The 19,005-nt window shown below is 36.4% G+C and overlaps 3 protein-coding genes across 3 annotated transcripts; 1 reads left to right on the top strand and 2 right to left on the bottom strand.

Moving 5' to 3' along the window:
* Window positions 1–292: 292 nt before the first annotated feature.
* LOC121803622 (eukaryotic translation initiation factor 3 subunit H-like) lies at window positions 293–3,599 on the top strand. The gene is made up of 12 exons (XM_042203253.1): window positions 293–406; window positions 482–561; window positions 739–855; window positions 950–1,053; window positions 1,506–1,572; window positions 1,755–1,888; window positions 1,995–2,043; window positions 2,550–2,621; window positions 2,699–2,800; window positions 2,872–2,939; window positions 3,048–3,200; window positions 3,385–3,599. Exons 1-12 carry the CDS (start codon window positions 397–399, stop codon window positions 3,440–3,442), a joined length of 1,014 nt encoding a protein of 337 aa, XP_042059187.1. The 5' UTR covers window positions 293–396; the 3' UTR covers window positions 3,443–3,599.
* Window positions 3,600–3,665: 66 nt separating this feature from the next.
* LOC121803621 (aspartic proteinase 36-like) lies at window positions 3,666–9,323 on the bottom strand. The gene is made up of 10 exons (XM_042203252.1): window positions 9,035–9,323; window positions 7,604–7,733; window positions 7,236–7,480; window positions 6,437–6,661; window positions 5,917–6,076; window positions 5,751–5,824; window positions 5,441–5,528; window positions 4,762–4,837; window positions 4,165–4,236; window positions 3,666–4,088 (listed from the first exon to the last, which is right to left on the bottom strand). The coding sequence occupies exons 1-10, from the start codon at window positions 9,274–9,276 to the stop codon at window positions 3,940–3,942; spliced, it is 1,461 nt and encodes a 486-aa protein (XP_042059186.1). The 5' UTR covers window positions 9,277–9,323; the 3' UTR covers window positions 3,666–3,939.
* Window positions 9,324–10,089: 766 nt separating this feature from the next.
* On the bottom strand, window positions 10,090–18,083 carry LOC121803620 (tetratricopeptide repeat protein 27-like). Its single transcript, XM_042203251.1, has 10 exons — window positions 17,634–18,083; window positions 16,518–16,671; window positions 15,632–15,954; window positions 14,932–15,013; window positions 14,566–14,848; window positions 14,301–14,359; window positions 13,595–13,684; window positions 12,299–12,396; window positions 10,718–12,154; window positions 10,090–10,407 (listed from the first exon to the last, which is right to left on the bottom strand). The coding sequence occupies exons 1-9, from the start codon at window positions 18,035–18,037 to the stop codon at window positions 10,915–10,917; spliced, it is 2,733 nt and encodes a 910-aa protein (XP_042059185.1). The 5' UTR covers window positions 18,038–18,083; the 3' UTR covers window positions 10,090–10,407; window positions 10,718–10,914.
* Between the last annotated feature and the right edge of the window lie 922 nt (window positions 18,084–19,005).

Genomic DNA, 19,005 nt, shown 5'->3' with positions numbered 1-19,005 from the left:
GCGGGATGGACGAACGAGGCGGACGAGTGGTCGTCCACAGTGGGATGGTGTTAGCCGATGGTCTCATTTTTGGTATATGGTTGGAGATGGTCTAATACAAATTTGTATACGTTGAAATGTCAAAAAATCACAACCTAATTGATAAGAAGACGGTTCGGCTCCAATTAATACCTAAGGTAGATAACGAACCATTATTGATACTATGGGCCTATTCAAAAACAAAAGAAGCCCACTATCCATTATCGATAATATGGGCCTATTCAATAACAAAAGAAGCCCACTATCCAAAGGCTACACAAAAAACCTCGGAGGGTAAATTTGACAATTCTGAAATTAGGGTTGTGTTGATTTGCGTTGATTTCGTTTTCCAAATCATCTCTCCCATCTCTTGGAATTATGGCAAACAGTGCGTATGCTCTTCTTTTTCTCTGTCCGTTCATCAATTTTTGTTTGGAATTTTGATGGATTTATTGCTATGCAGCTGCAACGAGGTCTTTCCTGCAAGTGGCGGTCACGGAGGAGGCCACGCCGCCGCTCAGAGTCGTCCAGATCGAAGGACTGGTATGTTTATTGTTAGGAAATCAATTATCGGTGTGGATTAGAAAATTTTACATTGTTTGATTTTGATTTTTTTGGACCTTCAATTGCATTTGAGCTTGATTGCTATCCAACGATTGCTACATTTATTGTTTATCGAATTGCATTTCTATAACGTTATGCTTGTAAAATATGGTACAGGTTATTCTGAAGATAATTAAGCACTGCAAGGAGTTCTCGCCGGCTCTGGTTACTGGGCAGCTGCTTGGTTTGGACGTTGGTAGTGTTCTCGAAGTCACTAATTGCTTCCCGTTTCCGGTGTGTAAATTGCTTCAGCTGATCATATTTATTGCACGACTGCGTATTTTGATAATTTCATTGTTTCATATTACATATTTGTGTAATGTTGCAGATCCGTGAGGAAGATGAGGAGGTTGAAGCTGAAGGTGCTAATTATCAGCTGGAGATGATGAGATGCCTGAGAGAGGTTAATGTCGACAACAATACTGTTGGTTGGTAAGTATTCTCCTTGCTTAAGTCCTCCAAAACATCCAATTCTTGTATTTTGTGAGGGGGAAAAGAATAAGAACAGAGAAAATAGGAGAAAAACACAAAAAACCTCTAAACTGAAAAGTTCGCAGTTAACGTGCCCCGATCCCATATTCTGAAAGAATTGCGAATTTAATCCCAAAAACTGAAAGGCTGTCCAAGTTGATCCCAAATTTGGAAATCTCACTATCAATGTACTATCAAGCGAGGCAGCAATGCTAAGTTCTAGGATTGGAATGTGATTGCTGATGTGCATTAATAGTTGACTGTTAGGATTTTCTAGGCTTTATCCGTGAACAATGTCTACAAGCATTCAGTGGGCTATAGTCTCATGGCATTTTCAATGAAAGAAAAATGGTAATCATACAATGTTAACATACTGTTATTTTCTTTACACTCTCATGTGATAATCCTTTCAGGTATCAATCAACTATGTTTGGCTCTTTCCAGACAGTGGAATTGATAGAGACTTTTATGAATTACCAGGTATTCTCTCACCTATTGCTACATTATATTGTGCTTTGGTTGTTCGTCTCCAGACTGCCAGTCGCATTGGCTATAGTTGATGTTGATCACAACCTAGTATTTCTGCTTTGATATGCATTTTTGGCGTATTCGCTAATAGTGTTTTGTCTTGCTTGTCTAACATGTTACTAAATTGATGGCAGGAAAATATAAGAAGATGTGTCTGCATCATTTATGACCCTTCAAGAGCTAATCAAGGTGTCCTAGCATTGAAAGCACTGAAGCTTTCTGATACGTTCATGGAGCTTTATCGCACAAATAACTTCAAAGGAGAGAAGTATGTGCTTATTTTCTAATGCCCTTAAAAAACGTAAAACTCGTCCTTTTCATGAACTCAAATGCAGTAATGCACAGTCTGTATCTTACATTTGCTTTCCTCACAGGTTGAGGGAGAAAAATCTTTCCTTTGTGGATATTTTTGAAGAGATTCCTGTAAGTTATTTATTTTTTATTTCCGAGTTTGACTAAGATTGCCAAATTATTCTTTTTAAAACATTTTTTTGTTCTAATTTTGGATAAGAAACAAAAGTTTATTAAGAATCTAAATGGGTCTTAAATTAGTATAGAATAAGTTTAGATGATCTGGTTGAGGGTCCAATAGAAAGCTTAATCCATGGTATAAGTGATGAATACCTAATTTAGATATTCCAGACCCCTTCAAAAAAATTTGATTTTGCAATATGAATATTTAGAAGCTTCTATCTATGAATCAAAAACTTGGAATTGATTCATCTTTGGGGTTGACATATGTATATTGTGTTTGATGGTTAAGTTGTGTAGACTTGTGTTTCTTTTCTTTGGTTAGTAGTTTGTACACATTGCCTAGTTCATGGAACAAAAAATTGCATTTTGATTGCTGGATGTAAACCACTTTTGATTTCAAACTGACGACACTCTAAGCAATATGTTAAACTATTTACTGGTCCTTTCATTTCCAGATTAAGGTTTCAAACTCTGCTCTAATCAGCGCATTTATGACTGAGCTCGAGGCAGATATTCCAGTCACTCAGGTAATCTAGTTTCGACGTAGTTGATCCTTTTACTTTTCCTTAGTGTGCAATGAATAATTCTTACTCTATTTGGTCAGTGTGATTATGATAGACTGCATCTGTCAACCAGTCCCATTTTAGAGAGAAATGTAGAGTTTCTAATTGAATGCATGGATGACTTGTCAATGGAACAACAAAAGGTCAGTATCTATTATTTGCAAATAAGTCTGTATACTTGGCCAGTGACATGATATGACCCTTCTTTCTCCAGTTCCAATTCTACTACAGGAATCTGTCTCGTCAAGAAGCACAGAAGCAGGCCTGGCTTCAGAAGAGAAGGTAGTGTTATGCTGTACACCCAAGTTAATTATCTGAGCATGCGCTTTCGTACTAAGATTACGGGTGTTGTGGGTTCTGTCAAAAATGCTTCAACTATTTTCCTTGTAGGGCTGAAAATGTTGCGCGGAAGAATGCAGGGGAAGAGCCATTACCTGAGGAGGATCCCACAAACCCTATCTTCAAGCCTATCCCCGAGCCATCAAGATTGGATAGTTTCCTCGTAACAAATCAAATTGCAAACTATTGCAACCAAATCAATGGGTATAGTGTAAACCTTCTGCAAGTTTGTTTTCAGTTGGCTGTATGGATTGGTTATTTGCTGTTTATAGCTCTTTTACTTTATATGTTTCTGCGATATTTCATTTTGCATGCATTTTTTCCTTGATATCGTACATTCGATATGCCTCGTTCTGTAATGACGTTCATCTTAATGCATGGGTTGCAGAGTGGCTGGACAAAGCTTTAGCAGACTGTATCTGATGAAGGCTCTTCATGAAAAGTAAACGCGCATGCCTTGGTCTTCTATCGCCACTCGTGGTTTTGTAGCTTAGCAGACGAGTGTCCCTATTTTTAATGGACGAATGGAGGATCATTTCTATGAATGTGGACAATCATAACATACACTTGACGATTTTAGTTAAATTGGATATTCTCACACTAGTCTACTGTACTTTCCTATATTCATACAAAAAGGTATACATTGAATAATAGGCAATTCCATGAAAATTAATACAAATAGCAACAGATTTTCAATTGAAACCAAAGTGATATCTAATATGAAAGGTTTCACTTGGGAGTTTTGCATCACAATATTATAGGATGTACATATTACACTTGTGGAAATAATCAAACTGTGTACTTATATCTATACAAACAAGTATTTACACCATCTAATGTAATGCTACAAAAACACAAAAGTCATAGCCAACTTCTGAGATTTTATGGTCATTTTCCAGTGTTTCCTATACTGAGTTGCTTATGGTGAGAATGGAAGTAGTAGTCATTGTTGTATCACACCATGCAACACAGCCATCATCAGTAAGAGGAATACGACATGGAGGCTGAATCTCGAACCACGGGACAGAGTGTGAGCTCCCACGAGATGTACTGAACCAGTGATTTCATCCTTTATTTGGATACTTGAGGAGCCTGACAAACATTGATACCGATAATGAGGTTAAACCGAAGGCTAAAAGTGATAATAACGAATGCTTATAGCACTTACAGTTATATTCAGTCCATCCAATTGCTTGCTTTTCGAGGTCATAAAGGACCAGCTTGTTGGCAAGAACCAGATCTGCCAAAATTAGACCGAGCTAAATTCAAAACTGAGAACATTACCAGAGAATAATATAACACACTTGAAAATGTGAATAGTTTTGCAAATAAGCTTAAATTTCTTATAACATGCTGCTTGCTACCTCAGATTAAAATAATGACAGTCAGGGTAAAGAACAGAAACTACTGGAAAAATATGAGCATCGGTGCATTCAATGCAGTAAACTTCTTCATATTTCACACAGGATGCAAAAGGTTTCAGCATTTCATGGCCTCAAAGTAACAGATCTAACAACACATGAAAATCGAATGGGATCTGGAGTTGGAAAAGTTGTGGCTCAGAAATTCTAAGGTACATTGAGCAGCAATTGTTTCAAAAATATTAGCACATGTTCATGAGCTGCATGAGCCTTCTAATGACAACATGGGGAGACAGATTTATCTATAGAGGTAAGATTGAACAGCTCCTCCAAGGGATATGAATTAAATAAATATTTTTGTTATAATCTAAATAGATTGATGATAAAAGATTGCAAGGTCTTACCTCCTAAAAGTGTAATATTCTGTTTATCCTGGGATTCCAAGCCACTGCTTTGCCACCCAATGCACATCAAGTCTTCCTGCCCAGAAATAACAAGACAAGGGGAGGGTAAAAAAACATATTACAGTGTGCAAGATCTAGTTTCAAATTTCAACACAAAAGTTTGAAGATACTACTCTATAACTTATCCAATCACTTATAAAGTAGTAAGAAACTATAACCTAGTTACCTATCCATTAAAACGTTTGTCTATGGGAATTTAAGCACTGGTACATTTAAGAATCCGCTTGCCTTCTAGGACCAACCTCTCTAGAGTAATTGTTAATCCGACATTTACCAGAAACAATTTTCATATACTTTTCGGCTGTAAATTTAAATGAAGGGCAAAGATATTTACATGCAGTAAAGAAATTAATGCAAACGTAAGATGCAATCTACCCCTAGTAAATATCTGCAAGTTCTCCTTTGCTATGATATAAAATGACAGCAGTAGCATTTAAGTGAAATATCAGTTATAAAATACAACCTTAAAAAACAAAATAAGAAATAATAACCATAGAGCTTCACAGCCTATCAAGCAATTTATGACACAAAATATCGCTACAGATACACTAACAAATATTTTATTGAAGTAAATAAAAGATAATAGGCATGTTGTACTTATATAACATAATGTACTTACAAATGGGAATAGATACTCGTGAGGATAAACCATCAGAGAAAGTGAATTTTGAAAATGGAGGGTCACGGTGGGAAATCCATCATCAACACTACAACAAGTGAAGTTAAGTTATAACTACAAGCGTACAGAATATGATATGATCATCATACAATATGCCAGTGACTTGTGAACAAGTAAAAGTGTAAGATCAAATCAGAAAGGAAATTGTGAATTTGAGAGGTATAAGACAGGTGACTTCACTACCAAATAATGAACGCTAGCATCAAACAAGATTTGACTTATTCAAGAGAGTGTTAACGATGGATACTACCTGCCAGAAAAATCAAAGCAAGTATATAGGTCGTGAAGCAATTGCAGTTTCAGATCCATCTGCCAGGAGAGTATCTAGCAATTATATAAGACATAAAAGGTAAGTTCATCTCCATTCAATTTGGCAATCAAAATGCATATCATGCAAACTGTTGCAAGTGAGATACCTTTTTCACTAGTGGTTCATAAATCATTTGTGGCAGATATGCCAACGTGGTACCACTGTCAATTATTGCTCCCCTCTTGTCTGCCATATAGATATCTGTAGTCAGATTCAGGAAAACATGACCGACTTGGATTCCAGTCATATTGACATTGTAATGTGGCCTACAATTTCAAAAAATTAATTGCTTTAAGATAATGGAGTAAAGAACTACACAATCGGCAGACATTAACGTTATAAAAATAACAATAACAGCAGAATTTTGTAAACAGGAAACAACAAAAGACAATTACTTGAAAAGTGCAGACCAGTGCAGAGTGAATCACTGTTAGAGTTGTTTCAAAAGGAAAGTTCAGAGTATCAGTATCGCGAACATTACAAACAATCTTTCAGAGCGAACCACTTCCCTATTTGTGTAATCTTGCAGAATGCACTGCTCTATATTGTTCCTAGACCTAGTTTAATACTATGTTGAGGATGCATGAAGTTGTAAAATAATATGTATGCCAAGGGATCTGACATACTGGTTTGGCACCAAGGGTGTTGTATTTACTAGAGGTTGAACCACATGCCCAATAGCAAAGATACCTCCACCATTTACACCATCTAAGCAATGAGCAAACATCTTTTTCACTCTTCCAGACGAAGCCAGCTGTGAAAGCATTGATGAGTTAGATTTTCCAAAACCCAATATGCCATTAAGTGCCTCGTCCGATGACCCTAGATCTCCAGATTGTTGGGCACCACATCTGCTCAAAAAGGTTTCACTTATTATTGCATAAAGTGAGAACATAATAATTCCTAAATACAAGAAAACTTCAAAAATTAACAAAGGAAACAGTTTATTGTATAGCATTTGCATGTACAGAAATGAGATGGGATTATTACAAAACCCTTGATTTATTTTCAGACATAACTGTGACAGATGAAGCTATCATAATTTCTTATCATATGCATAATAGTTCGAGCAAGAACCACATATACGCAGAGAATCAAGAGATGAAGGGATTAGCATTCAAAGTACAGCTATAATAGATGGATAAGAATTTATAAAATCTTATACCATCAAGCAGCAAGTTTACCAGGTAAAAGAATAGTTTTAAACCTTCTGTATTCCAAAAGCACCTAACCTTTTATGTGGCATCACCACTCTAATTTCTGTTATGGTGACAAACCTCTACTAAACAACATAGGCTAGATCCTGATGCTAGTATAATTGCCCAGTGTCAAAACAAATCTTGCTATTGCAATGCACACCAAATGCTTGAGTTTCTATAGTCACTTCAAAAATCAGAAACATACAGTATTAGAACAATAACATACCCAAAAATAACACTTCCATTAGCTGATTTTGTTTCCAAATCCCCAGAGATTCGATCATACTGAACAACATCCTCAACAAAGTATCCTATGGTATAGCTTCCATCTCCATACACTTCAGTATACAAGCATGATGAATTAGCATTGCAGCCTGATAAGCCTCCACCGATCTCTTTACAAAAATTTTCCTCACATGACACTAGTTTTCCAGTAAGAGAATCTTTTGGATTGTAAAGAGGAAGTTCTATCTGCCAATACAAAAAATCAATCACAATATAACCAGAGATGAAGGAATTCTACTGCAGTAAGACCACTAGAACTTTTATCATGAACCAAAAGTAAATAGGAAACAGATGAGGATCGGATCATACACCATGGTAGCCTCGTCGGGGGCATTGATGGCACTGAATGCAGTTAACCCAAGTTATATCAGTTCCGGTGTCAACCTGCACATAATAATCTTCCGACGGTGTTCCAATGCCTATTTTAGCATAGTAGAGCCTGTGCCAACAAATACATAAGCAAGAGAGTGCTGTGAGATTTGACACTCATGTGCTGAACATAAAATTTATAACCAATTGCTTGTCAATTTTTCTCTTTCTGAAGGATAAAGTTCAAAAATATCCACATATCCATTGTTTGATCTTTCAAGTAGCAGTTCAAAAGTCATATTCCATGAATAAATATTAACAACAATTCACGTAACTTGCAGAACTAGATAATGCTTTTGCAAACTGGTTAATAATAAACATTAATCATTTAGTTAGCACCTTATTATTGCAAAGCTGACAACTAGAACATGCATGCCTGTACGAGACCAAACATTATTAACAGATAAAGTGATTCATGAGCAACTGAGGGGTATTTTTAGGACCAAAAATCAATAACCAGTCCCATGATATAGAAAACTCTTGAAGGACCCATCATTTTTAGACTATAAATGATATAAATAAGAAAAGACACCAAAGCATACCCTAAAGTGGAAATGAAATCCCAATGTTTGGACTACATACATGGGTGTAGCTGTTACCAAATTGGTAGGGCACTATGAATAAGATATGAATAAATTATTAAGCAAAAACAGAAATCAGTCATAGAACTGATCTTAAGGTAGCAGAAGCCTATCGTACCATATAAACTTATTAAGCAGTGTAGTAAACCTTGGCAGAATCCATCAAATGTTATGCATCATTGTATGGTATGATTAGTAACTTAAACATGGAAGCATGATAGTGCGTACTAAGAAAACAGTATAACATTCCATCCAGGATCCCCTTTGCAATCCAATTATTCCTCAGATTCAGCCAGGAAAACAAACACAGTTTCAAAACTCGCATCAATTGCAAAGTCACAAATTCACCTCATGTATATAACAATATCCAACACTGAATTGAGTAAATTGCTATACAAATATTTGACACTACAAAAGTGAAGAACAAACTTCTCAATTTCTAAAGAGTAAAAGCAAACAATAGAAAACTAAAAACTTCAGAAAATAAATTAAAACCAGAATTTCGTCCAGCGTAGCTTGGAAATAAGCATCAATTCACGATGAGTAAACATTCCCACCACATTCAAGCAACAGACGACCAGAATTCCCCATTCTAATTCTAAATCAGAGTTCGCAAACCGCGCAATACTAAAATGCAAAATCTCCAAAAAAATCTCTCTATAGAACTGGATGCAAAAAACCACCAATCATCACCAAATTCAAATAACACCATCGCATCCTCTATTCAACAGCGAAAACGGACAAGGAAATCAAAAAATTCAAAAGGAGAAAAGTAGAATAAACAGCGCACCCGGCGGAGTCAGGACGACCGGTGCCTCCGAGGGGGAGGTCGACGCCGGCGAGAATGGAGAGGTGGCGGATATCATCGTGAGCTCTGAGGGCGCTGAGACTGGCGTCGGAGCCGGCGAATTTGTAATTCACTTTGATGACACCTGCAGCGCCGCCGCCGATTCCGGCGACTGGATTCAGAGAGAGAAAATTGAGCAGCGGCGGGAGAAGGAGGAGAAGAAGAGAGCGGAAGCGCCGCTCCATCTCACTGGTTTCTGCTGCACAAGTCGTTCTTCGTCTGAAAATGATTTTCGTACTCCTATTTATTTTATTTTATTTTATTAATAATTTAAATTATTTTATTTTAATTCGTCTCGTGATTAATTTAAAACAGGCTTGTGATATATTGAAACGTTTATTAGAATCTGAATTGGATACTCGAATTTGATACCTGAGATAAGTGTTAGGCCTATACTCGAACCGGGTAGTTTATAAGCTCAAATATAAACGACCCAAAATGAGAAAAGAAGAAAAAATCATTGAAAAATGAAACCATAGTAATTAATTTTATGGTTTTGTCCATCTTTTTTGGCCCGTGTCATTAGAAAAGTCATTTTACTCTTACTAGGGTAATAACTTGCACGCATTTGAGCATACCCACATTATGTGATTCAACTAATCAATTTACGTGATTCGACTCATCAATTATATTTTCCCACATCAATACATGCCATCATGTGTATATTTACAAAGTGACCATGAAATCTAAAATGAAAGCAAAGATTCCATATTCCTTAAAAGTTTGTCTCAAGTTGAAACTATGCCACAAAATCAAATGTGTAGGGACAGATTCCTTTGTCCAAAGATTTTTTTATTCCTATATATCTTCAATTTTTGGTCAATCCCTGATCTTCAATAATCAGTGGAGCATTTGGATTTTTCTCCTGCATCCAACCTTTTTTTACATAAACATGTTATATTTTGGTGAACGAACCTAGCAAATACACACATTTAGAGACCGGAAAAGATCATGCGAGGCTTGGTCGGGCTTTTCATAAAAGATAAGTCGGATCGGGCTAGCCTGAAGCAATAATTATGAATTGTCATACGCATAATTCATAAGCATGGTCAAGGTAAAAACACATGAGGCAGAAGGCCATATATGTAAATGTAAAGGATACAGAAGAAAGATGTGCAGACACAACTGACATGAAAGGCAACACAAAATAGGATAGTATACAACAATTTTGGAGCTCAAAGTTGATGTCTTTCTGATGATAACGACAGGGTATCGTATACGTGCCAGATGTTGGAGGGAATTCGTTGTTAACAGGCTCGGACAGAGGTGTCTGAAGCAGCTTCAGAAAGAAAGTCTCTTGCCCAGAGGCCTTCAAACTGCGTTAACCAGAGTGACCGATTAGATTGGCATAGCAGTACAGGATAGTTCAATGTATATAATTTTGTTTTTTCTAGTGAACTAACTTGATCAGGAAGACATCAAAATCATAAGATATTCATGAATCATGAGATGCCAAAACCATATCTAAAATCTCAATTATGAATCTACAAGTGATAATTCTACAATCTCCTCCTATATTTTGTGCATTTGAACAATCCGAGTACAATATATTAAGTTCACGTCCGATTAACAATAGCTTCCTTCACCCATATAGCACTTTATTTAAGTGTCAAGTTCTATGTGTACCTGGTTGATCCCAAGCTCGACCCAATGAGCACCCATTTCAGTCGTGACATCCTACTCATAAGATTCCATGAGCATTGCAAAGCCTTAACTTAAATGGACTTAGCTACACCATCTTACTCCTCCAGTCACACTTGGACATGTATAGTCAGAGAGAATCAACCAGAAGAGGTCGAGTAGAAGCTTCATGCACCAGGCAATCATGTAGCTTTCAGCGCCCCTTGTACGTCTTCAAGGCAAGCTACAAGATCTCCATATTCTTTAGTGTTAGAAAGATCTATAGCTTGTTTTATTGTACTCTTCAAATGCATCTCAGCAGCAAACAGTTCTCTACGGCTGTTGCCACGCAAAGCAAGTTCCTGATACACCTTGCACAGTTCCAAGGAAGCATTGGCGAATTTTACAAACCGATCCTTGTCCTTCCACAAATCTGATCCTTGATACGATCTAACTTGCTTAAGTAGAGCCTCGGAGCACATTGCTAGATCTCCTTTCAGTTTCTGCCACCTTGCATATAATCCCCAAATGTCAGCATTTCCACCACTCTGAACAATTTGTCTTAAGATTTTCCCAATCAATTCAATCAGGTGCTCAGCTTCCCGGCTTCTGGCAGAGTCAGTTTGCAAACCATGCACTCCATTGGCATTAGCAACATTTGAGCTAACATTGACAGGGTCAGTATGACTACTATCACTATTTGCCACATTAGACTCTGAGTGACTAATCAATGTGCGTTCTTCAATTTCGAGCATAATTCTTTCTAACAACCCAGAGTCGCAGCGTTTCTTATTAGACAAGTCCAACACCTTTTGTACAGCTTCCATTGCCTGGCTTAAGTTTCCAATATCAACAGCAACTTGGCTATAGTTCTCCCACATTTGCCAGCTCTCTCGCTTCAGCTTTAATGCTTCTTTAAATGCAATGAAAGCCTCCTTACTTCTCTTCTTAACCATATGTAAACAAGCAATATTATTCCAAGCCTCTCCATTTTCAGGATCAAGTTGAACTGCACGTGTAAAAGCATCCAGTGCTTTATCAACATCCTTAGACTTTAAGGCAGCAGCACCAAGCGCAAACCAACCATCTGGATACAAAGAATTCAAACCCATAGCAGACTCCCACAAGATTTTTGACTTCTCATACTCTCCTCGGTTGTAGGCAGAGCGAGCAAGAGAACGATATGCTCGCGCAGAACGTCTTCCCGAGACTTCAAGAGCCTTCTCATAGGAAGCATCATCATTTGTAACATCACCAAGAGAGCACCATAACCTTGGGTCAGATGGCTTTTCACATAGGCGTTTCTTGATGAGTTCAACAGCTGCTGCTTTCTTATCCATTAGCTGGTAACAGTATATCAGATTATCCCATAGCTCAAGATCCTCATAAATCTTAAGAGCTTCCCCAATCAAGCCACAACTTACCAAAAGATCACCATATTCCCTGAGAAGAGCATTTAACACCAGTCATATAGCAATAAACTATTTAAAATGGACACTACAATGTGGTAGGAAGAATTCACATAATCCTTTCCGTTTAGCTAAAAGAGGAAAGGATTGACCCTAACAATGTGAGAAAGCAGCATACTTGCGTAGTGCAGGAATCGGAGGCATATTCATTCCAAAGCAGTAATATAATCTTTCAGCAACTCCAGGACCAGGAGAATGACTGTATACACCTTCCACCTGTCATAGGACAATAGTGAATTGATGATAATAGGCAACCTTAGTCCAGGACTGAAATATTTGCCACAGGTAAAAAGCCTGCGTTGATCACAAGCAGGGGGTATCCATAACAATGATCTTTGCAACAAGTAACCCTTATTATGCAAAAAAAAATGGGCAGAGCCTTACACATAAATTCATGTTGATAAACTTAAATTAAAATTTTCATCCATTAAGAATTAAATTCAAGACACTGTTTTAGTCAGGTTCCTAATAAGTATTTAAGCCCATAAAATGACCGGCTCCATCTTCCTAAATAAGACATTACTCGTATAACCCAGCCTGGAGTTCAAGATCAAACTTGAATAATGAAATGATTATAGCAATTTAGCATATTTACAAACTTCAGTTTCAACAAAATTTGGCTCAAAGTAGAGAGGCTTTTTTTAATTGAAAGTGCAGTTTTTTACTTCAAACACACGGGTGGAAGTATAGTGCAAGAAACTGAAAAATAGAGGGTTCACTTCACTAATAGTTTAGTTCTCATGATATTTTCTTGATGGCTACATTCCATTCTTTCCTAGTCATAAAACTCAGGTTTGTGTTTAAATTGGCCAGCTACTTAATACTCATCTCATCTTCAGTTAAAACTCATGGCACATGCTTTCTTCACTGAAGTCCAAATCGTACAGCAAAAAACTATACCACCAACCAATAGAAAATTCAAGCAGGAAAGTTTTTACTTTCCACTAAATGATTAATAGGACTGATTGGCATAGCAAAATTCCTTTCAAATGTTCAAGAAAACTCGGTAGAGTTTTCTGAAAATCAAATTAAATACTCCCTCCGTCCATGAAATATTGTCCAAGTTTGACTCGGCATGGGTTTTAAGAAATGTGAAGAAAAATGAGTTGAAAAGGTTAGTAGAATAAGGGTACCACATTTATATATTAGTTTTATAATAGAATGTGAGTGTAAAGAGTTGGTGAAAAGTGGGGTCCATTTACCAAAAATAGAAAAAAGACAAAGTGAACAACTTTTCACGGACGGACCAAAATGGTAAAACTGGACAACATTTTACGGACGGAGGTAGAAAAAATTTGGTAAACATACACTGTTCTCAAAATTTATTTGTTATTGATGATAACATGAAGGATACTTGAGATATTGGCTACAAGAGAGAGAGAGAGAGAGAGAGAGAGAGAGAGAGTGATTATACCAGGTGTTCCATCATCATCAATGATCGCTGTTTTGTTCTACTACGACGTGATTCCCATCGGACACGCAATAAGTTGCAGAAACACCGAAGCTGGGAAATGAAAATAGTCGGATCGTGATTAGCAAGTCGAGAACCAATCAATATAGAAAATTGTTGACAGTTGTGACAAAGATATGCGGTCCTCAAAGTCACGAAAAAAAAGCAAAAATAGTCACATACGCACACTTATATAGGGGACGGGGAGCTAGTACCCAAGCCTTAGGTAGTATATTGTACCCAATCTTAACCATTGATGGTGAAAATTTGGACAAACCAATTGCATTTTACATGGATCAAGTTTTTTTGTCATCATAAAAGCACATGCTCAGTGAATTCACTTTATGCATATTTGTGTTCAACATTTATGTACATTTCTGTTTAATAGCATGCAATTTTGTGTTTAACATTAAGCATAAAATATGGATGTACTCTTACTGCATGATGAAATCCCATTAAAATAGAAAGAGATGATTCCAAAAAATTGTAAAATTTTAGAATTTGCGTATGCTTATATCTGTTAAAAAATAGTAATAGCACTTTTCAATGTACAATGTGCATTAATGTGTTTAACAGTATGCATTTTTGTGTAGAGATCAAATCCAGAAGAAGATACTTATCTTAACCAAGAATAGAGATGAAATTCAAGAATCAATAAAAAATTTCTTACCATGAATGGGGATGGACTCTGAGAATCAATAGCCTCTATATATGGAGCCATTTCCCACTCTGAAACACAACATCAAGATTAGGATCCCAAATCTTGACAATTGGCATTAGTTGAAAACATGCAATCACAGACCTCTCCACCATCGTTTGATTTAGTTCATCATAGGATAGTGGAGGTTACCAGTTATGACAACTGTGAAGACAAAAACCGAATAGAATTATCAAAAACAAAGATCTCAAACAGCTTTAGAGAAAGAACAGCATACTTTGCATTTCATCATTACGCGCTTTTTTTTCAACCAAAAGACATTGCGCCAGAATTAACGCCTGATGTGTTGCAGTCAATGGAGTGGCTGCAACAGAATGCTGTTTTGCATCCTGCTCAACACTTCCAGAGTTTTTCTCATCTACTACGAATCTGGGGGTCATTAATATATCAGAAGCTTCATTTTCAGAAGATTGTGGAGGTGGGTAATTGTTATTACTGCTGGACTTGGCGCTTCCATTATAAGTTCCAGTAACAAGAAGAAGCTGTGCTTTTGGTTCTACCTGTATACCCAGTAACCATCAGTGAATACAGAAAAAACAAGAATCTTCATCTAACTTTATGACATATGTGTGAAAGATAATACCTGATGCATAGTCCGAAATCCCAGAGCACCAGTCAGATAAAAGTTAAAGTTGGACACCTCTGCAGCCGATTCAAAGTGCCGCCTGAAATACCATTTTTTATCATGGAAAAATGTCACTACGCAGGTAAGGAAAGGTCGGCAACCCGAGATTATAAAACTGGCCATATATAACTTTAAAATACATGAAGAAAAAATAAAACTAGCCATAGACACTACTTAAGGTTTCTCATTAAAAAAGATTATAAATTTCTTATTGCAAGTAAGAAAAGGCGAACAGCCCGAGAGGAAAGGGGCACAAATATATGATGCTGATGTCATCACCAAGCTCATGCTTATGAGTAAAACTATCAAATAACCAATATACTAGTCCATGAAGTTGCTTCAATCTATTGGAACGTATAACTATGCTTTGGAATTCATTTATATGCATTTTGAAAATCTGGCAGCATTTCAAAATATCCACATTCTAGTTTCTACAGATGACCATGTTTTACAACCAGAATAAGATATGCAAATATGTTTTGGGCTTAGCCGCTTAGTATGTCTTGGACTTGATCAATAACAAAACATCCTTCACTTATAACCTCCTGGTCTATTGCATTTGTAATATTGTTACTTTGTTATCAATAATATTAACATTTACCAAACAAGTAGAATAAATGTTAATTAAAATACATATAAAACAAGTATGCTGACTCACTTGGAAGTATCTACACGTCCATAATAAAGTTCCACCATCCCTGCTTCTAGCTGGAGGAGAGACAGGATAGTGGAACAGTCTTCATTCGGACACCAATACTCTTCTATCTTCTCTAAGGTGCCCAAATACGAGAAACTTTCATTTTTACAGACTTGCAATAGATCAAAAAGAGAGGATGAACGTTCATCCAACAACTTTTGGTGCAAGAATAAAGCTCTGGCCAACCACCAGGACGTGCTTCTTATTCCATCTATGGAAGAAAGACTTTCTTCAAACAGGGCATCTTTCATCTTGAGCAGAAGAGTCTTTCCGAAAATTAAGTACTGCAAGCAAAATATATAAAGCTAAACATTTAGCAAAAAGAAAAAAAAAACTATGATGACAAAAAAGCGAGAGATAGAACTTTTACACAACATTGTATACTGATGCAGATAATATTCAGTTTTAGACATATTATGCTCATAATTGTGAATAAATAAACCACTAGAGAATATAAAGTGGATGTATGTAATAAGCATGTTCTACTATGTTCAACTTTTGGCTGCCATATTTTATAGAGAATTGGTTTGAACCTTGAAGACAATTTAAACTTTAAAAAGCATACATTTTTGTAACAACTTATTGATTCTCTTACTTGTATGGACTAAAATGAAAATAATACAGGATATGGGGAAATTTTCTAACAGAAACAAATTGACTAATTCACTCATTAAATGAGCATGACCATTGCATATTCACTATTTGCTTCACAATGGAAGTTGGAACCATTTGCCCAACTAGGAATGACATTTACTCACGACTCAGTGAAGAAAAGCATATAGAATCAGTGAAGAACACAGATGTGGTTACTTAATTCAAAAGAGTAAAACAATTTGAGTACATATACCTGCAAGTTAGAGAATTTGGCACAAAGGTCAGAACCAACAGACATGAGTTCCTTGTGTGCCCATGCTTCCCACTCCATCCATTCATCACCAACTTTTTTATACTCAAGGATCGACAATTTTGCAAGTGGTATCAAAGGAACGCTAACTGATGGCCTGTTACAAAATCGCACAAAAAGCATATGAAACCCACTATGGTCATCATTTCAAAACTTATGCCTTAAAACTAAAAAACCAAACTAATTGTTATATTTGTATATGGCTTTTTCTTGTTAAAAGAACAGAACACAAACCCACACGCAATATCCATAAAGTACTATTTATCACACCCTATGCTTATAAGGTTCTCATGGGCTGCAGCACAGTCCAAATGTTGCATAAATGCTTCGGTACAAAATCAAATTTAGGTTTTAGCATGATTGAAGTTTACAATATTTCTGTCCAAATCACCCACCAGCTAAATTACAGAAGTATGACTTCCAAGATTTATTCTTATGCATCAGGGGGTCTACCAAACAAAATTATATAGCATTGTTTATAACATAAATTGATTGGCGGGTCTCAATCTCCCTAATCATCTCCATTCATTATCATGGTTTTGACTTTCCAGACTTCTGAAGTCTATCACCTGTTATGCTTTGATAGCTCACGAGTCAAACAATGTGGATCTCAATCATGCTATTTCAAGCTCAGCAAACAACAGTAGAAAGAGCATCGCATGCATCAAATAAGCAAAACAGGTTCTCGTGTATTTATCAGCAGGATCAATTAACCTCAAGATCCTCATCTGACATCAATCACAAATATCACACAGATCTTTGTTTTCAATGACCATTTACACTTTTTATCCCACAACAGGCATTTTACACTTCTAAGTCCACAGCTACCCTTTACTACCAGGAAGTATGACAGTTAGGAATATGTTTAGTAGAAATCAACAACATGGAGTGTTGCATCATCTGCCAGACTACTATTATAAGCTTCAAAAGTCCCAATCTTTCTCTACAAGCAGGCATATCAACAGAAATCCAAAATTGAAACAGCACAATGAATCAAGACCACAAAATCAATTTAAACGAGCAAAGCTGCGACTGAGCGAGAAATCACGAGTGACTGACCCTGTAAAGTTACACTGATTGAAGGCAAGTAAAGAAGCAACCGCGATAGCCATCACAATCAACGCTTTATAACCTAATTCCACTGAATCCTCGCTGCCGCTGACATTCAAAAACGAGCTGACGCACTCAGGGAGCAGCTCAGAGTAGAAGCGGTGAGCGGAATCGAGCGAGTCGAGATGGGGATTGGAAAATAAGGCTTCAGAAGCGGATGAGGAGGCGAGGGCTTGGCGATACTCGCCTGATTCTATTAGAAGCACGACGTCGTTTAGGAGAGAGTGTAGGTGAGGAAATTGAGGCGAGGGTTCGATTGGCGAATGCAGCAGTTCCACGGCGTCGGAGGATATAGAGCAGCGGAGGAGACGGAGCTCCAGAGAGCGGAGGAGAACGGCGTCGTTTGCTGCCATGCTTGCTCGAGTAAACGCAGAGGAAGAGGGTTTTTGCTGGCGGCAAAACGGAAGGGTTTGGTAACTTCAGTTTATTAAGGAATCTTAACATTTTTAATTATTTTTTATTTTGAGTATTTTCTTCATTTTTACAAATAAATCTACTTTCTCTAATTACTCTCCAAATTCTTTATGTTTTAATTTTTCACTCTGGCATTTGTCTATTTATATTGATGTTTGTTATTTAGTTTTTTTAACTAAATTTTATTCATGAATTAAATTAATTGAAAATTACTAATAATTTAAAATAAAATACTTAATATTTTCACGAAATAGGTCTAATATTTCAATTGTCCTATTCTATTACATCAGTTATTTATAGGAATAGTGTCTGAAATACAAATTAAATACAATCAAGTTTCTTTCTGTCTTTATTCGACTATAATTGTGGAAGATGTCATATTCCTTTCTACTCTATTTTAATTGAAACTATATCCAATTGGACAACTAATTTATAATTATTTTATGGAATTTTTTAAATTTTTTATTAATAAAGTAGACGCATATCAATAAATTGCTTTATTTTTATTTTTATTTTTATTTTATTTTATGTTTATGCTAGTTTCAAGAAGTTGCTTCATCATTCACTTAAGTGTAGGTGCATTTAATTTATAATGTCATGAATATGGATTTGAATCTTGACAACAAAAGTGAAAGGACTCATAGTAGTATTTTCTAGGAGGAAGACATGTTAATCAAATTTCCAACTTGATTGAATATTTCTTCTATTAGGTGGGAGAGATGTTCGATAATTTGGCATCGGATTATTAAAGATGCGAATTTCCAACGCATGCATTATACATGTAGTATCAAATGGGAATCACTTCTATCTTAAAGTTTCATGAGCGAATTGCTAGATAAATCATACTAACTCTGTCCCACAATAAATGTCAATTTTTGTCATTTTGGTCCTTCCCACAATAAAAGTC

The sequence above is a fragment of the Salvia splendens genome, chromosome 5 (assembly GCF_004379255.2).
Source record: "Salvia splendens isolate huo1 chromosome 5, SspV2, whole genome shotgun sequence".
Taxonomy (NCBI): domain Eukaryota; kingdom Viridiplantae; phylum Streptophyta; class Magnoliopsida; order Lamiales; family Lamiaceae; genus Salvia; species Salvia splendens.
Note: the sequence above shows the minus strand (reverse complement) of the source record. Positions and strands in the feature narration are given on the sequence as shown.